Raw genomic sequence first — 15519 nt, 5'->3', positions numbered from 1 at the left:
TCCTCGTCGCCCGCTCCATCCCACTGCGGCCGTTCGCCGCCTGCGGCCGTTACGCCAACGCCCGCCGCGCCCTCGCGCCGCCAACGGGCGCGCACCGACCCCTCCTCCCGCCCGCGCGCCGCGGTGCGGTCGCCATGGAGGCCGCGGTGCGGTCGCCATGGAGACCGCGGTGCGGTCGCCATGGAGACCGCGGGCGGAGCTGCCGCGCTCCGGCCCCGGCCGTTCTTCCCGCGCTCCTCCCACCCGCCGCCGGGTGCTCGCTGAAACCATAGAGAGGTCCGCCTAGGCGCCCAGAAGGGCTCCCCGGCGCCCTCGCGGAGGGCGCCCGCCGCTTCCGCTTCCGCTCTGGCCATGCTGGGGTGCTGGCGGGCGGCGTCAGCCATCTCTGCGGGGAGCGGGCGGTGGGCGGGCTGCCTGCGCGGCCCCCGCCGCCTCTCCATGGCGAAAAGCAAGTTCGAGTATGTGAGGGACTTCGAGGCGGACGACACCTGTCTGCCCAACTGCTGGATAGTGGTCCGGCTGGACGGCCGCAACTTCCACAGGTGAAGGCCGGGCGGGCAGCCAATATAGCGGTGTGGTCGCTATGGCGACGCCTCAGCGGGCGGGAGAATGGGGGCTGGGGGGCGGCTGGGGGGGAGATTCCTCTGCCTAAAGGCGCTGAGGTGCGGGCTGTGAATGCTGGGCCGAGGAGAGGGATCTGGACCGGTGCCGTGCGGTTGGCCTTGGCCACTCCCTGCCCGGGCTGTGTGAATTCCGCGGGTCAGGGGTTGCGGGTCCCCCCAGTCCCCAGGAGGCCTTCACTCGGCCTCGCCAGGGCACGGAATTACTGCTGGTGTTTGTCTTCAGGGGCCACGGGCAGCAGCTTCAGAACCGTGCCTTCGGCAGGGCGGTAGGGAACTGGCGTACCAGTGCCTTGGGTGTGCTGGGAGAGGGAGAGCAGCTGGTAAATTTATTTGTGTTTGGAGTCAGTGTCTGTGTGGCATTCTTTGGGATAAAGAGAGCACAGGTCTTTGGAGTGGTAGATGACGTGTATCTTGCTGGGGCTTTGATCTTGGGTTTGGTTACTTGGGGATCTGGTAAAGCTGTCGAGTTTTGACAAGTTTATTGATAATGTTGCCCTTACTGAACTGAGTATAAAAGGTGCCCTAGGAGAAAGTGAGTTCACAGAAAGTAACTTTTCCAAGTAAAATGTGGAAATGAGTTGTTTTGAAGGACTGCTTAGGGTGGGATACTGATGGGAAAGGTAATGGGTTATCCAGAGTGTATAAAAAGAGGGGTTTTGTTACTGCTTTTCATTTCTGGAGGGAATTCTCTGTCAATATTCATAGAAAGTAAATAGGAGGGAAATTAACAGGTTAGCATTTTTAACTAGCTTTTTAAGGAATTCTTATTCAACCGTTTTTGCTTTGAAGGTTTTCTGAGCAGCATGAGTTCAAAAAGCCAAATGACGATCGTGCCCTTCATCTGATGACCAAGTGTGCCCAGACAGTGATGCAAGAATTGGAGGATATTGCTATTGCTTACGGACAGAGTGATGAATATAGCTTTGTTTTCAAAAAGAAGAGTAGATGGTTTAAAAGAAGAGCAAGGTAACAGCTGCTTTGATACTGAAGTGAGCTTGTTTTTAACATCTCTCTCTAAAGCTGTAGTTTTTCTTTAGATTTATCTTTATCTACACACAGAGGTTAGGAGCAGGGCACTGTTTGGGTGCATGCACTACAACTGGTTCAGGTTCTTCATGCGAACTCTGCATGTGATCCTTCAGGAAAATACGGTCAGTGATACAGTGTTTTTAAGAAAAGTTTTGATAAAACAAACATTGTTAGAACAAACATTCTTTTAACGTTACCGTTTCCAAACTCTTTTACTTGATTCTCAGTACTTTCTGTTCTTTGAAAGACTCTGTGCTGTTGCTGATCTGTTGGGCCATTATTTAAGAAGTGCTGCTATGCACCAGAAGTATCGCTACTGATACCTCAAAGTTGTAATCATATTGATGTATTTCTTTCTTTTTCCTTTTGCTTTGTCTTTGCAAGTAAGTTCATGACTCATGTGGTCTCCCAGTTTGCCTCAAGTTACGTTTTCTATTGGAAGGATTACTTTAAGGACCAGCAACTTCTATACCCACCAGGATTTGACGGACGAATTGTGTTGTATCCCAGCAACCAAAATTTAAAGGACTACCTCAGCTGGAGACAAGCAGATTGTAAGCGTTTCTGGAAAGTGGAGGGCTGTGCAGTTGAGTTCTCTTCCTCTCTGAATAGAAATGCCTTTATTGCCCCTGTATTAGTAAATACAGGTATCAGTGAAAGAACAGCCATTAGGGTGGTGGTTTTAAATAAAGAATACTAGAATTGTTTTGGGTGTTGTATGGATACAGAAATACTGGCTGAAGTTCTGAGTCTTCAGGCTACACCTATTTGTTGCATCCTGGGAATGAGTTCAGCACAGGAAATATTAGAATCATTAATAGAATTAATTTGTTCGGTTCCAGGTTTGTTCAGCCGAGGTAATCTTCTGTAATGAAGAGATGTGAATGTTCAAAGTCACACCATGTAGCAATGAAAAGTGCTGTATATCTCAGGCTAGAAAAGACCATTGCACTTTTTTTCTAGGGTTTTGTTCATACCTAGTCCCTGTTGCTCAAATGAAGATAATTGATGTTACACATAAACACCCTTCACCCTCTGCTCTCTCTCTTCAGAACTATAATGAAATCTGTCTTCTAGTCGTGTCATGTATAGTTGCGATATGCAGTACCTTAAAAATGGATCAGAAAGATTGTGTCTTCTCTAGCAACTGATATTATTAATTCCCCTTTATTCTTGGCTGTTTCTTGGATACGCCTCTGGAAATAGAGCTGTTTTTTCTGAGTAGTCACTTAGATTTGGTAAATTCTCTTTTGCTCTCTTCTCTTTCTGTAGGCCACATTAATAACCTTTATAATACAGTGTTTTGGATGCTTGTACAGCGAAGTGGTTTGACACCAGTGCAAGCACAGGACAGACTCCAGGTAAGAGTCTCTTGAGGTCATGGGGTTTTTCCCAACTACAAAGAAAATCATAAGATTTGCAAAGCTATGTCTTGCCCACCCAGCAGCCCTGGCTGGCTTGTCTCGTCTTACTATAATAATTTTATGGGTGTAGATTCAACAACTTCTTGAATTGTACAGATGTTAATATGATGGGCAAATAATGTATTTTTGGTCAAATATTAAAATTATCAGAAATCTTAGAAGCGTCATATAAACATCTGGTATCCATACGCATGAAGTACAACGGGAGGATTCAGATCCTATTGGTTCCCAGTCCCTTCTGTAGTATTTTGTCTGAGTGCGCGGACTTCAGCAGATTGTTTCTGTTTTCTCCTGGAGTCTGTTGACTTTCTTCTATTTGTCTTGAAAATGTAATAAAAAACCTCTCTGTTTTAATATCCTCATTTGGCAGTTGGAAAGAATTCATCTGCTGGGAGAGGTAATTAAACTTTGTAATTTAAAGGTGAAAAATCTGTGTGTCAGTCTTACATCCAATATTCACCCGTCTTCTACCCTAGAGATTCAGTTTGTTTTCTGTAAGAGTACTTTTTCTTTTCATTTCCTCTCAGGGAACTTTGGCTGGAGATAAGAATGAAATCTTATTTTCTGAATTCAACATCAACTACAACAATGAACCTTTGATGTATAGAAAAGGAACTGTCTTAATATGGCAGAAGGTAAAAAAAATCTATTACCACTTCCTTTATGCTCATGTTTTAAATAAATACACTATGGCAGACAAGCTACGCTGTAAGATCACCAGATGTATCCCAGACGTATGTCTACGTATAGTGTATTTTGAAAGTAACCATATTTGCCATATAATGATGTGCAGGGTGACTAATTGTTTTGGAGATGTTTTTGAGATCTCTGTGTCTCTGAGCATAGTATAAAAACTAGTCTCTGAGGTCTGGCTTGGGTACAAATTATGACTGTTGAGATAAAACGTGTATCAACAGATGACAGTGTACATGTAGAATTTCACAAGAGTGATGTATTTGCTAGGTAAATCTCCCTTGTTTAATGTGCCGTACAGTTGGTTTCGTAGTGTTACCAGGTGTGAAAACTGAGGAAGTATTCTACTTCCTGAAAAATTACATTTTAATGACTGTTGTTAGTGTGATATGGTAATCACTGGGGCCTGTGCCAGGCCCTTCACAGAATTAGATCCCAAGTATTTCCACTGCAAAGGAATAATGAACTTTCCTTCAGCAAGGTAGCTCAGCTCATGGTATGCTTAGTCCTTTTCAGTTTCTGTAAAGGAGCATAATAAGGAGTGCAGCTGTTAATGGGGAATTCCTTTAATGATAACTTGGAAACGTTCATCATTCTAGGCACACATCATTGATCCAGAATTAAGGGAAGGAAATCCCGTCCTGTGTTTTGCATGAGATGAGACCCCAGAAAATCAGAAATGTCTGTGGCCTTAGCATCCTTCTGTATTAGGAGATCTTAACTGGACATGTGTGTGTGATTAGGACCCAATCTGTCTGTGTTAAGAGGTCTCCATAATTTGCTCAGCCTTTTGTCTTCTACACATAAAAAATGATAATCCTTTCTTTGCTATTTAAATTTTGGCCAACAATTTCTATTACTTCATTTGAAGTAATTAGAACAGTTAGGGGCTCCCACCTGGAAATATATTCCACTTGTTCCTTATGCATATTTTTTTCTTGGTAATTGTAGACATTTGCAATCAGTTTCCTGATTGCTTTATATAGCTCCAGATTAAATATTGTACTTTATTCAAGAATACTTGTAGTCAGTTATTTGAATTTGCAGGTAACTCCTTGAAGCCATGTGATGATGACATGGAGTTTCAACTGCTCATGTGCTAGTCTTTGAATTTGGAATAGAGACTCAAAAGATGCAGTGTTCAAATTCTGTAGTATGCTGTAGGGTTGATAGTTGCTTTTGCTATAGCTTTGTTTCTTGTCTGTTTGTGAATTCCCTCTGGAGTCTTACGTGTCTGCTAATGTGTCAATTGTATTTTCAGAGTAATGAAGTCGTGACCAAGAAAATAAAACTGCCAAAGGAAGCAGAAGAAAAGGAAGTTGAAGTGATCCGGACTAGGACTAAACTTGTTCCCCTGCACTGTGACATTATTGGGGACCAGTTCTGGGAGGAATATCCTGAGATTCTGGCTGAGGATAGTTGATACCGGTGATGAGTGTAGCTGGTAGTTCACGTTTTGCTCTGCTTGGGTTGTTGGCAAGTGAGGAGTATGAATGGTCTGGCAGAGTTTAACCTGTAACCCTCTTCAGCAGCTACGTTGGTTTTAGCGCTGTTGTTGCCTGAAAAAAAGACACTTGGTATGTTGTCTGACATACAGGGATATGCCCATATGGAAAACTAAAATCATTATATTTTGACTATTAAGAACTCATCATAAATTAAGACTGCTCCATCCTTGTACATGTTGGTTTGTAGAAAAAGCATACAGAAATGTCATGCAGTTCTATAGCATTTAAACCAGGAGCTATTTTACTGAACTGCTGAACTATAAAAAAGCTTGCATATTTGAACAGTTAAAAGCAGAGGAGGAACTAATTCATTTGATTTTTGTTTCAACTGAGGCAGACCAGAATACTTCAGTTGGCATTTATTATTAAATTTCAAGGCCAGTGTGTTTAGTCAGATTAGTGACAAACTGTTCAGCTGCCTAATGTCTCTCATTCTTACAGAAGAGGAGTAGCCCAGCAGTTCCCCATGACTGATTTTAAAAGCCTTTGTCAAATGTACAGGATTTTTATACTTTTAATAAATAAATAAATACAATATTTCTTCCCTGCTGTGTTTATTACTTGGCCTTTCTCATTCCTGGGACTTTTACTAGTAATTAGTAAAAGTTCCAGACAGTGAAGTCAATAGTAAAGATACTGTACAGACTTGAATTCTTTTAGGAGGTGGGTGGACATTGTGCCCTCATCTTCTGTGGCCTGGGAATTCATCTCCCACTGTGCAGTAGAGGGAAGGTAGCAACGCAGGGGAACGTTCCTGGTGCCTGCCAAGAGGGTGCCAACAAGAACTCGTTTGGCTGTTCTCTGATTTTCCCGGGGATGACACAGATGTAGCAGTCCTGACAATACATGTTAGTTAGAGGGAAGGGAGGGGTGTTGCCTGGTCTATGCACAGTTTTGTTCTGGTTTAACAAACAGTTAAAAAAATGGTTTTAAAAACACTGGACGGGTACTAATGTAAACTACCAGTTTGCAGTTTCTTCCTGAGATTAAACAATGAGTCTATGTGTTTATAATAGCACAGGGCTTGCCCTCTACTGCTGTGTGCTACTACTGAGGAGTTAAGTACATGCCATGAGAGGATGCGTATCGGTTTTAGTGTGTAGAATTGCCAGGAAGAGGATGTGAGAGATGGTGGGGTGATGACTCTGAATGAATCATTGCGCCAGTCGTTTACCGCTAAGAACTTCCGATCTGTCTGGTCTTTTTGTCATCTAGCACAGCCGTAATTCACTTGACTTTGAAATGCCGTATGTTACTCACTGGGGCCTGGCTTCAGACGTTACATATAAAGCAACTGTTCCAGAGGTGCTAACATTTGGATTTTGCAGTCTGAGTAAAGGTGAAAAAAAATTCTGGCAACCACGATGTAGGGTTTTTTTATCATATATATTATGACTACTTGGTACATAAATAGATATATGGTACAATGTATGTTCATTGTGTATGTGTATCAAAAATGGGTCTGTATTAGGTCTTATCACAGTGTTTTCTGATTAACTCCTCCTTACAATAATATGTCCTAAGTAAATGTACGTGTTAACACATGGATACAGGCTTCAGAACCAAGATATGGATTGTCTGTACAGCCGTTGCCTTTAATTTGTATTAATGTGAACACTGGAGAAAGAAACTCCCTATGGTAACCTCATGCATCAAGTCACATATATGATTGTGTAGCTTTCGGGGATGACAAGTCTTCCCAAGGTTCAAGGGGCAGGCTGGCTTTAGTGGCCAGGAATCCCATCCTGTGCCCCAGGGAAGAAATACATGTTTCCTCTGAAGCTGGTCCACAACCCCTGGCTGATGGTGTACTGCAGTAACAGGAAGCATTAGACATACAGGAACCAGTTACGGAAGATTAATGGTAGGTGGTGGAATCCGTTACAGTAAAACCACTCTGCAGCACTAACGCCCCTGCTTTTCTGTGGAGAAATGTTTCTGCACTATATACCCTTTTATGGATTAAAATGCAAATTATATCGCAACCACATTTTGCCCCGGTGCCATTTCACTGCCTGCAGCCCGGGGCAGGTGGCGGCTGGGCCCTGCTCGCGGGAGCACCTCCGAAACAGCCGGGGGGCTGCGCCGTGGGCTGCAGAGGGAGGCCGCAGGACCCAGACCAGCGGTGCAGTTGCACCAGGGAGTTACCTGAAGATGCAGCGAGGAGGAAAACCGCAGTGACAACGGACGGTCGGTACCGGCCCGACCCGCCCCCGGTCCCACGCCCCGGCCGGGGGCAGCTCCGCCCCTTCGGGGCCCGTCCCAGGCTCGGGCGGTGCCGCCCGGTCTCCCCTCCCCTCCCCGCGCCGTGCCGTGCCGCCCGGAACCTGCTCAGTTTATACGCCCGCGGCGGTTCGCCGGGCGGGGCGGCAGCGACCCCTAGCGGTGGCGGTGGCGGGCTGGGCCGCTGCCCGCAGCCCGGCATGGAGGAGGACGAGGGGGCTGCGGGAGGCGCGGAGCAGCGGCGCCCCCGCCGCCGGCCCGGGGCCGAGCGCTCCCCCAGCCCCAGCCGCCTGGACGTGAGCTCCAGCCGTTTCGACCCGCTGCTGGCGCTGTACTCCGCCAACACGCCGCTGCCCTTCCCCGCCGCGCCCTGCTTCAACAACCTCGCCGAGTACGAGAGCTTCCAGCGCGGCCTGCTCCGCCCGCGCGGCCGCCGCGCCGCTCCCTCCCGCCGCGGCCCCGCCGCCGCCCGCGCCGCTCGCCGCGGCCCGCCCGCCGCCGACCCCGAGCGCATCCAGCGCCTCCGCAGCCTCATGGTCAACGCGGGCCCCGAGCAGGAGGCGGCCGAGGGCGGCGCGGCGACCCGGCGCCGGCGGGCGCCGCGGAACGTCCTCACCAGGATGCCCCGTAAGGGCGCGGGCGGCCAGGCGGGCTGAGGGAGCGCGGCCCTGCGGCGGCTGAGGGGGGAGGCCCGGGCTGGGGTGGGCGGCAGGTTGAGGGAGTAAAGGGAGGGGCGGCTGGAGTAAGGGCTGAGGGCGCAGCGTGGGGCAGAGGGTGCGAGGGCGTGGGCTGGGCCCGCCCTGGGGTGCGGGGTGATGGAGCGGAAGGCTGTGGGGGCTGAGGTGGGGCGGAGGGGTGAGGGATGCGGCCTGGGCTCGGGTGCGACCGGAGACGTGGAGTTTGGGGGAGTTCGGAGGTTTGAAGGGAGCGGAGACTGCAGGGAGTGGTTGGGTGACGGCGGGGTGTGGGTGGGTCACAGGGGGAAATGGTGGAGTTTAGATGGAGAATGATACTCGTGTGCTAGTTGAAAGGTTGGGAAAGTTGTGTGCAGAAATGAGGTTTCCATTCGCCTCGTTTAACGCATTTCACAGAACCGTTTACTCGGAGGTTACAATGATTCTGTTGTGGTCTTGTCCTCGTCCGTTAGTTGGCTAATTACATTAATCCTCTTGATTTTAAGAAAAAAAGGATGAGAAACTGCTGTGCTTTCAAAAGTACAATTTTTAGACTAGGAATCAGATTTGAGCCCGGGCAGCTCATAGTTAAATTATAACCGCAGCGTGAGCCTGTAACGCAGTGCTCTATCTTGGTCATGAACTGTACGTCCTCGGGGCATAAATACAGCACTGGCCTTTCTGGTAGCACGATGGTAGAGCAGTGGATTGAGGTGGGAGGCAGCTGTGATGATGATACAAGCTTCTGGTATAAATTTATGTGTGCAGTCAGGGTAGAAGCCCCTAAACGTGAAGGGTTGCACCTTGTGCACCTACACCAAGAGTCAAATGGCATTGCTATCAAATGAGATGTAACTTCAGTGCATGTGAAAACACTGGGTGTGTTTTGGAATCAAAGTGTCTTGTCTAAAATCATCAGCACCACCTTGATGTTCTTTTTGTAAAAAGGCAAAGCCCAAAATGTTCAATTCTGGATGCACAAAGCAGAACTTTTTTCTTGCGTAGACACTAAAACTTGATGTATTCATTGCCGTAGGTGCTGCATGATCCTAAATATTGTTTCAACTTCGTGTTCTGCACAAATGCAGAGGTTCTGTTGGTGTAAGATTTCCAAAAGACCTGACCTTCAATATTGATTTAGGATCTAAATATAAAATGTCTGTATGTATATTACTGTGATGGAAATTGAAAAAAAAAAAAAAAGTCTTTAAAAATTAACTTTAGTGCTGGTCTAGCAAATAAATTACATACTTCCGTTAAGAGCACGTATTTAATATCCACACATCTAAGGCTGGACAGCGTGGACGTTGAAGAAGACTGGCACAGCTGACACAGAAAGTGCTATTCAGCAGTCTGGAGAGTTTTAAAAATAATTTGTAGTCAAAATTGTGTGCTTTCCGTGTAAGTAGGGGGCCTGTGTGCACCGCAGGTGGGCCAGCGTGTGATGCTTGGATTCTAAGGTGGTAGCTGCCTCTGAACGTAACTGTGACATGTGGTTTGCTGCATCCCGCAGTTGTGATGCTGTGCTCCTGGGTAGGTGTGACAAGGTATGACGTGTTCCTTAAAATCCGTGAGTCAGAAATGTAAAATGGAGTTAAAATTTTGCCTGTTGTGAGGGTTGATTTCAGATGTAGCCATAAAAGTAAGGAGGAAGCTACTTTAGCAGTGGCTGTTTTGGACCAGTGCAGGAGAACTGTTTCTAATTACTCTGCATTTACCAGGGGGCAGAGAACTCACGTGCAAGCAGTTACTGCAGAGCGGTTAAAAAGTGTTTGATAACGTTGTGAGTTATCTCAGCTGTTCTGACTCGCTTTGCTCTTGTCTTTTTTTTTTTTAATGTTGCCTCTTTATTAAAGTCTACCCTGAGGACAGGGACTTGAACTTAACCGGAGTTTGGATCTTTATTTTTTCTCTCCTGGGTTACTTGCCCTCTGGCTTACAGTGGTTTTCTAGTCAGTCTTCAGAGTCCTGGTATTAAGCCTGTGCTTATTTTATACAGATAGGGGTTTGATTTTGAGTACAAAACCAACGAGGTAACTTTTTTCCCTACAGATTGAAAATTTATTAATAGTGGTATTTAACAGCATCAAAAGCCACAGGCAAATCTAGCTGCATGCAGAGCCTGGTCGTTACAGGCCTTGATGCTTGCAGAAGGGGTATGTTGCAAAAATAAATTTGTGGTGTTGCTGGTTTTGTTTTTTCTGAGAAGTGGATGTCAGATCGTTGAAAGGTTTTTGGATGATGTGATCTGCCCTTTTGATCAGGTGAAGTTGGAGGTTTGCCCTGGTGAAGCCAGAACCTTATGCAGCAAGGAAAAGTGGGAAGAGCACGTGTTGCCTAGATTTGGTAGAGCTCTGAAGTAGCGTTTTCCAGTAGGCCTGGTGTGGTGCCGACAAGCAAAGGAAATAAAGATTGTACTTGGTTTTTTTATAAGAAGTTATAAATAAAGTTCCTGTGTAAAGGGAACATTGTACTCTAAAAACTTAAGAACAAAAATCTAAATCTAAAATGACTCTGTAAATTCTCAGGGTTGGTTAGAAAAAAATACTGTTATCTGATAAAAAGCGTCAATCTGATGTAGAGGTGGTGTCATCTGTGGTTCCTGTGATGGACCCGTGAATTCAGAACATAAGGTCATCAGCAGTTCAGCTGAAGGAAGCACAGAGAGCCATGACAAGACCCCCAGAAGCAAAGCTAGGAGGTAGTGAGACAGCTTATGCTCTGTGTGAAAGCAGTTTTCTCCAGATACCCAGCTGGAGAGGGCTGGCAAGAAGACAATGGATCTCAAAAAATAATTGTGATTAGGTTAATTCAGAGGAAACTGCTTTAGATTTCCCTGCTGTGGCTAAGAATTACCATGCAGCCAAATGCTGCAGATCAGCTGTCATACAGTAACGTTTCACGCTCACAGGATGCGTTTTCTAGTGTACAAATCAAACCTTGAATACGTAGTCCCTAAAGCCCAAGGTGAGAGATCATCCCTGACTCAGATATTTTATTAATATGAAGAACTGTGTGAGGTTTTAGTCCGGTACTTTTCCCTGACTCTTAGCAGGAATCGTACAGCAGTCCTGAGGCTGTGTTTGCACAAGCAAACGGGGAGCTGTAATTTATCACTGGAATGGCTTCACCGTGGCGTAGGTGGAAGTCGTCAAGTATGTAATATCTACCCTCCAGATAATTTACACTTGCAAAAATTTCTAGTGTGCAGATAAGGCTTGTGTGCACCAGGTAAGCTGTATGTTCTGCTGAATTCCTTTGGCTTTGCCCTGGCTACAAGCATTCTTGTTCGGTGGTTTAACATGGTTTCGTTGGTGGCCGCTGCTTGTAGTTATTTGACTTCTTTGCCAAAGACTTGTACATCTTTGAAGGATGTTCCGTTGGCTGCTGAAAGTTTAATTGAAACAATACGTTTTCACCAATTTAAACTGATCCAGTTTAGTTAGTTGAAGAACTTTGAGTCATTCATTGTTTCAGAAACTTTCCTGTAAAGAAAAGGAACACATCCGATACAGTGCTTTATTAGCGGGTCATAACTGATCAGGGGTAGCCTTAACCAGGCATTTGTCTTCTCTGCAAAACTCGCTCTGCCTCCGTGACTTTCTGTTCCCTCTGAACCACTTTTATTTAAGATTAGCATTACTTGGTATGTTTTTGAGATGCTGCAAAAAGATTTTCAGCTAAGGCTGATTTGGCTGCGGGATATGTAAAGCAAAACTTTCATATTTTCAGAAGTCTTTGCTGTCCCCACTGTAAGAAGAGTTTTGGTGGCCTAGTAATTGCAACTGCAGTGTGTTAACAGTGCTCTGGGGCTTCTCCTTTCTTTTGCTGGGAAGACAAGTGTTGTACCAAGATCTGCCATACTTCTACATAGAGTATATTTCTGCGTAATATATATGTATATGTATTGTGTTGAAGACGGGTGATGTTCTCTTTCTGTTCTAGTCCATGAAGGCAGCCCACTGGGGGAACTTCATCGCTGTGTCCGAGATGGTGTAAAGATCAATGTCCATATCCGCACTTTCAAAGGGCTTCGTGGAGTCTGCACAGGGTTTTTGGTTGCATTTGACAAGTTCTGGAATATGGTAATTATTGTTCCAGCCCTGATTTATAACTGCTATATTGAAACCTTGATGTTTACAATGGGTTTAAGCAAACTACATTTTTGAGAAGATTAATGTGGTATCGCAGTTCATAAAGCTAATTTGCTCTGTCACTGAGTGCTGGGTTTCAGATGTCAGTGGTGCTTGGTGTTGGATTAGTTCATCTGAGAGGTGCCTAGCCATCTCGGAGAGGTTTCAGGTGAGAGAGAAGCTTTGAAGAATGCCCAACATCTTCAAAGGTTTTGTATAAGAACCCAGGAAGGTGGAGAGTGAGGAATACCAGAAGCTTCCAAAGCTTTCTCTGCAAAACGCAGTCTTACAGCATTAGCCACTTTTCTTTTGCTAACACGTCACTGGGGTGGCAGTGACAAAAGCTTTTCCCTGTGTTCTGCCTCATGAAGATCTTAAAGACAGCGGATGGAGAAGCAGCTATTAAAGCTGGAGCTGTGAAAAGTTCGGAAATGGGAGGGGGGGCAGGATTTTGCAGGCAAGGCTCACAAAGATTTTGCAAGTAATGCAGAGTGGATGCTAGGCTTTGCTGTCGCTTTTATATATCAGTACAACTTAGATGATTAAGAAACCAGATCCAAAGCACAGCTTGTTCCAAAGGTGGATTTCCTCTCAGATAGAACATGATTTTATAATGCTATTACACAAAGCTGGTCCAAAGCTTCTTCATGTTTTCTTTCAATTTTGACCTTTCCATTTCTTTTGTCTTCCTCCAGGCCCTGACAGACGTGGATGAGACATACAGGAAACCAGTGATGGGCAAAGCTTTCTACGCAGAGCCTCGGCTCACACTAACCCGGGTAGGTAACCGTCTCCGCTTTTCTTTTCTTTTAGCATCTCCTTTTTCAAAGTAGTAAAAGGGGAGCATTGATTGGATTTACATTTGAAATATTTTACCTTCCTTTATTACAGATTACTCTAAAATTACCTGAACTGGGGGGGAAAAACCCCTCAGTTTTCTGACCTTTTTGAAAGTACTTTCGCCATAGTTCAGCACTACAGAAGTTCCACTTTAGAGTTCCTAATATCAGATCACAGTGGCTCCACTGTGCAATATGCTGACCTTCTATAAGCTCACTCTGTGGTTTTTGATTCATTTGTTCTGTGCATTTTTTGCACCCGTGACCGATCTGGTCCACATTTGTCCTGCCAGGTGGTTTGGCAGTGTGTAATTCGGGGACTGGTGTTCCTGGAGCAACAGTCTTTGCCTCCAGCCGGCAAAACAGTGTGTCTGTTTGGTCGCTTGAACTTCCAGTCTAGGTACTGTGGAGCCCAAGATTCTGCATGTTGCTCCAAAGCAAGACACTCTCTAGGATCCAGCTGCAAAAAAAGATGTTTACGAAGTTGAGAACTGAAGAGATGATAGATGAACTTCTGAACAATGAAGGGGAAAAAATGTGACAGGGCTGTGCCTGTTGAATGGCATAGCTCTGGGCCTTCTGAACATCAGAGAAGCATCACAAAAACTTCTGAACAATTTCATTGTGAGGAATTTGCTTTCAAATTCCTGCCATTCAAATCTGTTTTCTGATAGATCCCACCCTTCCTTTTTTAAAGATTAGTTAAAAATAATCAAATTGTTATTGTTCCTTTAGCCCACTCTCACAGGGATTGGCTTTCCATCCTGTTGCTGGGAAGAGACAGGCTAACTGAGAATCTTTTTCATTTGTCAGTATTTTATAAAAGCTTGCCTGCTGCCAGAGTAAAAGCACTTTCTTTTCCAGTTTCAGCACCATGCATTCTTAGATTAATGAGTTCATACAGTGCTTTGGATGTGCTGCTCTAGCTTTTATTATTTTTCTATTGTTTGTGGTCTGCTCGCCTCCCAGAATACCCACACAACATCTTTTAGTTTGTTTTGGGGAACACAAAAGTTCCATCACTTTTTCAGTATATACTCTTTGCTGATTGAGGCTCCTTATCTTAGGGATTCACCTCCTGCCTGAGGACACGAGGATGGAAATCTCTTCATACTATCATCAACATTCTAAGAGTGTTGGGGAAAGAGCTAATGAAGCAACTTGGTAGCTTTCTGTCGTTCCTGAGCAAAGTGAAATGCTACTGCATGTCAGTGTGGCTCCCCCAATGAGATTCCTCAGTGCTTCCATACAGACAGTCAGGCACACGCAAGAGATCCATTCACCTTACATCACTGTTTGACTTTGTCAAGAAAACATATTGCTGGCAGAGATTCTTCACTGATTGTGTATTGTGAGCTCTGATTTGGGTTGTATATGCAAATACCACGTAGAAATGCTGAACAAGTGGCCTCTCTTTTATGAATGTGGTCATATACATAAACATTCTTTTACAGCTGTTTGACAGACTCAAACTGCAGGAGTCCTCAGGAAGGAAGGGAGCTGACTCAAAGACTGTCTCAGAGGAGCTAGCCCTGACAAATGACTCTCAGATGCTGGGATTGAAAGTTGGAGGAGGACGAGGGAGAGCAGAAGATGAGCGCGAGAGGCAGAAATGCTTGGGCAGAGCTGGAGAAAAGAAGATGCCAGGTGACGGTTTGCATCTGGCTGCCAGAGGTGAAGCTGATGTGGGTAGCGGGACTGCCCACACAGAGGGTGCCAGTGCTGGTGGGACCCGTGCAAGAAGCCAGTCACGGCGGAAGAGGCGGCCCAAAGTGGATTATCAACAGGTGTTCACACGCCACATAAACCAGATTTTTATTAGAGGAGAGAATGTCTTGCTTGTCCATTTAGCACATTGACTTGGCTGAGCCTTCGTCAGTGCGTTTGTTTGGTAGCATGAATTGCCGCTGCAGTGTCGTTGCTATTTAGCGTTCTCATTAAGTATGGTGGTGCTGCGACTGGTTTCCCACTGCCCTAACAAGGCAGGGGAAATAATGCGAGTGGGAGCATCCTGGCCTTGATGCCAAAGCAGCCTCCGTAGATCCCTGGTGGAGGCCTCAGGACAAGGTCAGCGCACAGTTGTTTCTGTAGGATAAGGGAGGTAAGCACAGATGCCACTGTTCCTTAAAGAGAAGCTACATGGAGAGGGTTGGAAGAGAATTTTGGTGTACTCAGTAACTGTGGCACACATTTGAGGAGCTTAAGATTAGGTCTCCACCTGAAATGAATCAGAAATGCTATTTTGCATGTTCTGAGCAATCTCAAGAGAAGATTGCTAATGAAACCAACAGTTTATCTGCTGTTGTTACACAGATGTTTTCTTTTCCAGGCATAATTCTGACAGTCATTTTGAAATAGTCTATAAAAAATTGG

General features: G+C 45.6%; 2 protein-coding genes across 3 annotated transcripts; both read left to right on the top strand.

Moving 5' to 3' along the window:
* Positions 1–351: 351 nt before the first annotated feature.
* THG1L (tRNA-histidine guanylyltransferase 1 like) lies at positions 352–5766 on the top strand. Of its 2 annotated transcripts, XM_009947933.2 has the most exons (6): positions 352–542; positions 1413–1589; positions 2037–2206; positions 2925–3013; positions 3604–3711; positions 5031–5766. In XM_009947933.2, the coding sequence occupies exons 1-6, from the start codon at positions 352–354 to the stop codon at positions 5190–5192; spliced, it is 897 nt and encodes a 298-aa protein (XP_009946235.2). In that variant the 3' UTR covers positions 5193–5766. The 2 variants fall into 2 exon arrangements, with proteins under 2 accessions (XP_009946235.2, XP_086327056.1); XM_086470930.1 differs by lacking the exon at positions 352–542 and having other exon boundaries at positions 1496–1589; positions 2132–2206.
* A 1907-nt stretch (positions 5767–7673) lies between these two features.
* LSM11 (LSM11, U7 small nuclear RNA associated) lies at positions 7674–15005 on the top strand. Its single transcript, XM_086471106.1, has 4 exons — positions 7674–8127; positions 12120–12259; positions 13003–13086; positions 14601–15005. Exons 1-4 carry the CDS (start codon positions 7701–7703, stop codon positions 15003–15005), a joined length of 1056 nt encoding a protein of 351 aa, XP_086327232.1. The 5' UTR covers positions 7674–7700.
* The last annotated feature ends 514 nt before the right edge of the window (positions 15006–15519 follow it).

Source organism: Leptosomus discolor, chromosome 10 (assembly GCF_034619465.1).
Source record: "Leptosomus discolor isolate bLepDis1 chromosome 10, bLepDis1.hap2, whole genome shotgun sequence".
Lineage (NCBI taxonomy): Eukaryota > Metazoa > Chordata > Aves > Leptosomiformes > Leptosomidae > Leptosomus > Leptosomus discolor.
The sequence above is the reverse complement of the archived record's forward strand: the minus strand, read 5'-3'. Positions and strand labels throughout refer to the sequence as shown.

What these genes read in the sequence shown, in the direction of transcription:
- THG1L (XM_009947933.2), top strand. Translation starts at nt 352, where the DNA reads ATGCTGGGGTGCTGGCGGGCGGCGTCAGCCATCTCTGCGGGGAGCGGG. An exon ending in GACGGCCGCAACTTCCACAG is followed by an intron (nt 543 to 1,412) that starts GTGAAGGCCGGG and finishes TTTGCTTTGAAG; the next exon opens with GTTTTCTGAGCAGCATGAGT. An exon ending in AAGCACAGGACAGACTCCAG is followed by an intron (nt 3,014 to 3,603) that starts GTAAGAGTCTCT and finishes ATTTCCTCTCAG; the next exon opens with GGAACTTTGGCTGGAGATAA.
- LSM11 (XM_086471106.1), top strand. Translation starts at nt 7,701, where the DNA reads ATGGAGGAGGACGAGGGGGCTGCGGGAGGCGCGGAGCAGCGGCGCCCC. An exon ending in CGTCCTCACCAGGATGCCCC is followed by an intron (nt 8,128 to 12,119) that starts GTAAGGGCGCGG and finishes TTTCTGTTCTAG; the next exon opens with TCCATGAAGGCAGCCCACTG. An exon ending in TTGACAAGTTCTGGAATATG is followed by an intron (nt 12,260 to 13,002) that starts GTAATTATTGTT and finishes GTCTTCCTCCAG; the next exon opens with GCCCTGACAGACGTGGATGA.